General features: G+C 37.6%; 1 protein-coding gene across 1 annotated transcript; it reads left to right on the forward strand.

Annotated features, from left to right (window-relative positions):
- Nucleotides 1-1,588: 1,588 nt before the first annotated feature.
- Nucleotides 1,589-6,858, forward strand: LOC139467811 (putative nuclease HARBI1). The gene is made up of 3 exons (XM_071249317.1): nt 1,589-1,864; nt 5,177-5,525; nt 6,335-6,858. Exons 1-3 carry the CDS (start codon nt 1,589-1,591, stop codon nt 6,856-6,858), a joined length of 1,149 nt encoding a protein of 382 aa, XP_071105418.1.
- Nucleotides 6,859-8,006: the final 1,148 nt, after the last annotated feature.

Consider the following 8,006-nt stretch of genomic DNA (forward strand, 5'->3'; position numbering starts at 1 on the left):
CGTCAGACAAGCACGATTATACATCAAGAGAATTATGGTCACCTCCTGGATCGGTCCCACATATCGATGTTTGTTCTGTGTCACTATGTTCCACTTTTCAGAATATCTTGCAGTTCTTTTCTCATGTTAGTCTCTTGGTTGCAGGTCCTATTCAGATGCGCCTTTAAATTAGTTTTCAAGAAGGGAATGGAGGACCTGGCTTACCTGAGTTCGACCCTTGTCCCTATCGTGTCACTATTTGCCTCTGTAGTACAAACGTGTTCTTCACTACAGCAACAAACCCGCCAGCCCTGTTCAGTGCCGACAGCCTGCTCGTCTCTGACGTCAGCTGATTGTTAACGCAGTCGCTCTGTGATGTCAACATGGGTTGTGACGTAGCTCCATTGTCTGCATCAGCGGTTTCTGCTTGTCGACCACATCGTTCCTTTCTCGGCCGTTTGCCAAACCGTGTGTATCTTGGCGTCGCTCACCAGCATTCTGATAACTGCTTCGGGTAGGATACCGTTTTTATACCCATTCTGCTGGCAATGTGTTGGTTGTGGCGACGGCTATCCGAGTACAGGCACTGTACATACATAGCTCCAATCAATCCCTAACAAGCACAATGAAGTCCCGGGAGGAAGGCTGCAATCTCTATAACATATGCATCAATGCCATCAAGTTTGATCAACGTCTGTGTCTGCCTGCTCCGTTTTAAAACGTAGGAGCGGTGAACCGTTCAGAAAGTGTCTACTCTTTAGCACGTGGTAGTTACAACAGATAGTGATCCACAGCTACTACAACCGAATGATTTTAATTCCTTAACTGGGACGCAAATTCTCAGAAAGGGATATCCGCAAACTTCGCTTCCATTATATACACTACTTTGTGCAATAGGAACAAAATGTCAATACACACACAGAAATATACATTCCTGACTTTAGCTGTGATATTAGTTCATCATTACACAAGGTAAATGATTTCAAAACACAAGCGCACATATTTGGACAAGGTAGAACATAATGCTTAAATGTATGCTTCCAACAACATTGTTCAGCATCTACTCCAATTAGTTGTGTCATGGGTTAGATAACCCCATTATTCCTCTTTTATCTTAGCAATCACCACACACGGGTTAATTTGTACAAATAACAATTAGTGCTCAACAAGTAGGAAGATCTTCAGTCCAACACCCGCTCCAATTTGTTTACACATTAAGATAGGAAACAAAGGCATCAGAAAAGCACGATTATACATCAAGAGAATTATGGTCACCTCCTGGATTGGTCCCAGGTATCGATGTATGTTCTGTGTCACTATTTTTGACTTTTCCGAACATCTTTCAGTTTCCTTCTCATGTTAGTCTCTTGGTTGCAGGTCCTGTTCAGATGCGACTTTAAATTAGTTTTCAAGAAAGGAATAGAGGACCTGGCTTACCTGAGTTCGACCCTTGTCCCTATCGTGTCACTATTTGTCTCTGTAGTACAAACGTGTTCTTCACTACAGCAACAAACCTGCCAGCCCTGGGGCGCGTTGCAAACCATGAATCGCAAATTAATCGCTCATCCGGGGTCTGCAACAGATTGCAGCGCTTGCGCACCCTTCCAAAATGGCGGCGCGATTACCGCTTGGTTGCCTTGCCCTGATGAAGAATGTCATAGAGGAGGCCATCGATGACCAAGATGACGAGCCGATGAATTTATTGACTTGTGATGACTATTTTGAAGATATTGAGCAGGCTGAGGATGCAAGGCCATTAGCTACTTTTGCACATTTCCCAGAGGAGGAGCACGCTCGAGTCCGAAACTACATCGAGTCGACGGTCAACAGGTATAGTCTGGACGACTTTCACATGCATTTTCGGATGCCACGGACAACGACAGAGGTAACAATTATTTGTCATCCCTTTTCAGCATTTTTAAATAAAAAGGCTTCTTGTATGTGGGGAGGGAATTGATCACGCGTGTTTTCCAATATTTTTAGACGGATTAGCCTAGATCACAGGTCCCATGTCACTAATATATACTATACAGACGAGTTTGTTCTATAGAATATTAGTTACTTACTTTTATCATGTTAATGTGATAAATAATTTTGCCATAGATTTAGCCTAGTTGTCCAAATATTGTAAAGGTGTCCTTCGAAATGATGTTGCTTACACATAGACTCAATAATAAAGATATTAATAATAATGATAAACATAGATGCAAGTAGCGTTATTGGGCTCCATGTGATACTTGTATTTGATAATCCAGCTTGGACATAGATCTTTCTGGATGATTTATCATTTGACTATACTATACAATCATGGTTTTAGCTCACCTAGCACTGAAAGATCACACCCACTATCAAACAAAAGCACAAATGTATGCATGCACGCAGGTATACAATCATGTGTGGGTACGCAAAAGGTTATGTAAAGGCAAGCTGAAATGCATGCAATCGTGCCAAAACGCACGCAAAAACACCCCCACACACAAACATGCAGTTTCAAATCTGTATGTGTCCTTAATGCCTGTAGTAAATATATGTGTTGATTTATTTGTCACAGTGAGCAGCAGTTTTTTTAAGTCAGGGCCTGCAGCTTTAAAATCTGGGTTCTAAAGGCAGGTTCGCATAATCATGAATGCAACATTAAAATCCCATTTCACCTCACCTCAATATATAAATGAAATTTTGAAAAAACATGAACATATTTGGATTTGTGATTCCTTATCCTTTCTATGATCAAGAATTGTAACTAAGCATGAGGCATATCTACTGAAATAAGTACAGGTTCATCATCCTTTTATACAGTAAGGTTTGCTCATGTGTTATTTTATTAGCAAGTGTGATGGGTTCACACATTTATTATTTTATCAGCAAGTGTGATGCGTTCACACATTTATTATTTTATTAGCAAGTGTGATGCGTTCACACATTTATTGTTTTATTAGCAAGTGTGATGGGTTCACACATTTATTATTTTATTAGCAAGTGTGATGGGTTCACACATTTATTGTTTTATTAGCAAGTGTGATGGGTTCACACATTTATTATTTTATCAGCAAGTGTGATGGGTTCACACATTTATTATTTTATCAGCAAGTGTGATGGGTTCACACATTTATTATTTTATTAGCAAGTGTGATGGGTTCACACATTTATTGTTTTATTAGCAAGTGTGATGGGTTCACACATTTATTATTTTATCAGCAAGTGTGATGGGTTCACACATTTATTGTTTTATTAGCAAGTGTGATGGGTTCACACATTTATTATTTTATCAGCAAGTGTGATGGGTTCACACATTTATTATTTTATCAGCAAGTGTGATGGGTTCACACATTTATTGTTTTATTAGCAAGTGTGATGCGTTCACACATTTATTGTTTTATTAGCAAGTGTGATGGGTTCACACATTTATTATTTTATCAGCAAGTGTGATGGGTTCACACATTTATTGTTTTATCAGCAAGTGTGATGGGTTCACACATTTATTATTTTATCAGCAAGTGTGATGGGTTCACACATTTATTGTTTTATTAGCAAGTGTGATGGGTTCACACATTTATTGTTTTATCAGCAAGTGTGATGGGTTCACACATTTATTATTTTATCAGCAAGTGTGATGGGTTCACACATTTATTATTTTATTAGCAAGTGTGATGGGTTCACACATTTATTGTTTTATCAGCAAGTGTGATGGGTTCACACATTTATTGTTTTATCAGCAAGTGTGATGGGTTCACACATTTATTGTTTTATTAGCAAGTGTGATGGGTTCACACATTTATTATTTTATTAGCAAGTGTGATGGGTTCACACATTTATTGTTTTATCAGCAAGTGTGATGGGTTCACACATTTATTATTTTATTAGCAAGTGTGATGGGTTCACACATTTATTGTTTTATCCGCAAGTGTGATGGGTTCACACATTTATTGTTTTATTAGCAAGTGTGATGGGTTCACACATTTATTGTTTTATTAGCAAGTGTGATGGGTTCACACATTTATTGTTTTATTAGCAAGTGTGATGGGTTCACACATTTATTGTTTTATCAGCAAGTGTGATGGGTTCACACATTTATTGTTTTATTAGCAAGTGTGATGGGTTCACACATTTATTGTTTTATTAGCAAGTGTGATGGGTTCACACATTTATTATTTTATTAGCAAGTGTGATGGGTTCACACATTTATTGTTTTATCAGCAAGTGTGATGGGTTCACACATTTATTATTTTATCAGCAAGTGTGATGGGTTCACACATTTATTGTTTTATTAGCAAGTGTGATGGGTTCACACATTTATTGTTTTATTAGCAAGTGTGATGGGTTCACACATTTTTTTATTATTTTATTAGCAAGTGTGATGGGTTCACACATTTATTGTTTTATTAGCAAGTGTGATGGGTTCACACATTTATTGTTTTATCAGCAAGTGTGATGGGTTCACACATTTATTATTTTATCAGCAAGTGTGATGGGTTCACACATTTATTATTTTATTAGCAAGTGTGATGGGTTCACACATTTATTGTTTTATCAGCAAGTGTGATGGGTTCACACATTTATTGTTTTATCAGCAAGTGTGATGGGTTCACACATTTATTGTTTTATCAGCAAGTGTGATGGGTTCACACATTAATTGTTTCATTAGCAAGTGTGATGGGTTCACACATTTATTGTTTTATTAGCAAGTGTGATGGGTTCACACATTTATAAGTTCATACTTACATCATTTGTTTTATAACAAACTTTGAATTTCTAAAATTAAAATTAACTGTAACGTGTAATGATTCTCAAATGAAGCTTTTGAATGGCAGTCTAAAGAGTAATCTTTTGGCATCGGTTCGATTCCGGTCAAAGGCAAATGCATGGAGAATCATCACTCACCGCATGTACTATATATTTTGTGTGATAATTTCATATTCTTTTGCTCATATTGTGATTATAAAGGGTGTATGTTTTAATGTGACATAACATAAGTTCATTTTTCTATTGTACTGTATTCCAAAGCTCCATTAAAAAGTGGCACCAGAGCTATTTCATATTGATTCATAAACACATCATACCCTTTTCTTAAAACTAATTGCAGTTACTTATAAGGATAGATTTGAAGAAGGGAAGTAACTCTTAATTTAGCTTTGATTTCCTTCAGTGACTGGTATAAGTTAATATGATAAACATTGATATAAATGAAATTTTATTGCAGATTCTCATGGGAGAAATAGCCAGCTCCATGAGTAGATGTGTATCACAGTCTCTTGAAGGTAAGGTCTTGTCATCTTTGTGGTTCCTGAGTACCAGGGAATCTTATAGAGAAGTTGCAGACAAGTTCGGTATTGACAGGGGACATCAACATCGGATTGTTATGGAATTCTGTAAGTCTGTAAGCAATCTCAGCGCTCGTTATATAGCATGGCCATCTGAAGCAAAGGCTGAAAGAATCATGACTGCTTTTGAGAACAAGACAGGATTCCCTCAAGTTCTAGGCTGCATTGATGGGACTCACATTGACATCAAGGGCCAGGAGGACAGAGGCAGCTATATCAATAGGAAAGGTATTGCTGTAAAATAATCTTGCCAGTTTCTCAAATTTATTTTAGCTCACTGGATTGTTTTTCCGACATTAGTATCTTCTCTGAAACAACTGCATCAAAAGGAACTGAAATGGTACATACTTATTCCCATCAAAGATGATGCCCTGATTGTTAAAAGAGGTTCGAATCTGATTTTCAGTATGGTGGTCAAGGCCATTAATGGTTATAACTTTATCAAGCTCCTCAATTGGTTGTTTGAGTTTCTTTGCTCAACTGCTGCATCATATCAAGCTGGCATGAATTGTTGCTCATATCATTCTCTGTGTTAGAATAGGTTTTCACAAATTTCAGCAACCATGCTTGATGTAAACGGCAACTATCCTTATTGTATGAGGCATCTAATGGGATTGGGTGGTCAGGATGACTTGGCTGTTGCATGACATTGCATTCCATTTGAGTGGATCGATGTTCATGATGTCAATCGCTTGATTGTCTGGTCCAGACTTAATTATTTACAGACCGCGTCATGTAGCTGGAATATTGCTGAAAGAGGCGTCAAACAATCGATCAAAGCAACATAACATCATTCAATGTTGTGGCAGGGTTGAATTATTTGCATAATGCTGTCGCATGCAGCATTTCCACGATTTAATACTGGATTCTATTACACACCGGGTAGTTTTTATGCAAAGAATTTTTCCATTATCCTAAACACCAGAAAGAATATATATCCGGGGGTTTAATCAAGTATAAACAGAAGTTTGAATATTGCTGAATGCAGCTTAAAACAATAAACAAAAGGAATACATGCACGTTTTTTTGCTTTATAGGACAGTCTTCCATCCAAGTCCAAGCTGTCTGTGACAACAAGATGAGGTTTGTGGATGTATTTGCTGGGTACCCAGGATCGGTACATGATGCTCGGGTGTTCAAGGAGTCCCCTCTTTTTGAGATGCTTGAGAGAAAGGGTATTGTGAAAGAGGGACACCTCTTAGGGGATGCAGCATACCCCCTTAAGACATATCTTCTGACACCTTACAGAGATAATGGTCATCTTAACCCTTCTCAAAAGAGATTCAATTTTGTGCATAGTTCCTGCAGATGTGTGATTGAAAGAGCATTTGCTTTGCTAAAGGGGAAATTCAGGAAGCTCAAATATTTAGATATGAACCTCATTACTAGCATACCTGATTTTGTTCTCACGACATGTGTGTTACACAACCTTATCCTGGTGCATGAATCTCAAGACCAAGAGAGTGAATATCAGCCAGTGGTGGAGGTAGTAGAGGGGACAGTCCCAGACAATGCTTCCAGATTAGCTTCTAAAAGGGACCACATAGCATCTCAGATGTAGTGTAACAAGGTACGCAATTGGAGTTCTGTGTGTGTGTGTGTGTGGTTGTGTGGGTGTATGTGGATGTGGCGCAGTCAGGGATTGAACCCATGACCTTCCTCTCCCGGAGTCCATCCACTAGACTATAGAGGCAGTCCTCTGGCCAGGAAACCTAAAATGGTGAATTTGGTTGAAAATTCCTGAAATTGTCTTGAGTGCTGTGTGAGGAGCTTTATATATCATGCACCGTGTCATTACAAGCACATATACACTGTCATGAATAAAATAGGTCTGTATTTGCTCATAATGGTTATTAGCAGCCCCATATTCATGATAATAGTATTAACCTTATTTCAATTCTTTTGTTTCTGCAAACATCTCCAGTTTTAAATATACAACAAATATTTCTCAGGGAAAGTCAAAACATTTCATTTACTTCTTTCTTTTTTCCCAAGTTGTGCCAGGCACCCAGGGTTGATGAAAAATATGTCTGACATACTTAGACAATTTGACACCTTTGAAAACTTAACTAGAGTAGGAGTAACAATTCAAAGGAATGTATGAACGACTCACACACTTTAACAAGATAAAACACATAACTGTGAAAAATAAGGCTCTTCACCTCAACTGACTGAACATCATGTGAACTAATGTCATGGTGCATTGTCTATCTTTTTTTAACTTTCACATTGTCACATTGGACATCTCATCTTATAAAACAAGGCCCAAAAAGCTGAAACTTTCACGTGGATGATGAAAGATGTATCTAGACATTGCTAAGGCATTCTAAAACATTGCAAATGCCATTCATGTAATTAGACTCTTTTCATTTTACTACAGATATTGAATGTTTGTCCCCTAGTCCTAATTCCACAGTAATCATTGTCATACTCGTATTACTAGCTATTTTCCAAGTAATTTTTTTGTAATCATAATAACCACATATAAAGATGTCATTTGCTCTTGTGGAAAAATAGGTATACAATGTATACCCCATACTAAACAGTGAAGTTGATGACATAAATCTTAGAAATACTCACTTATTCAGGAGGTAATATACGAAGCCAACATGGCCAGGGTTGGAAAAATGGAATACATTTGATTTTGTGGAAGAAAGGATTGGGATGGTATTTTTGGGGGTTAACATGGTTAATGGATGTTTCATCCTT

This window comes from Haliotis cracherodii, unplaced genomic scaffold, assembly GCF_022045235.1.
Source record: "Haliotis cracherodii isolate W230 unplaced genomic scaffold, xgHalCrac1.p SCAF_2, whole genome shotgun sequence".
Classification (NCBI taxonomy): Eukaryota; Metazoa; Mollusca; class Gastropoda; order Lepetellida; family Haliotidae; genus Haliotis; species Haliotis cracherodii.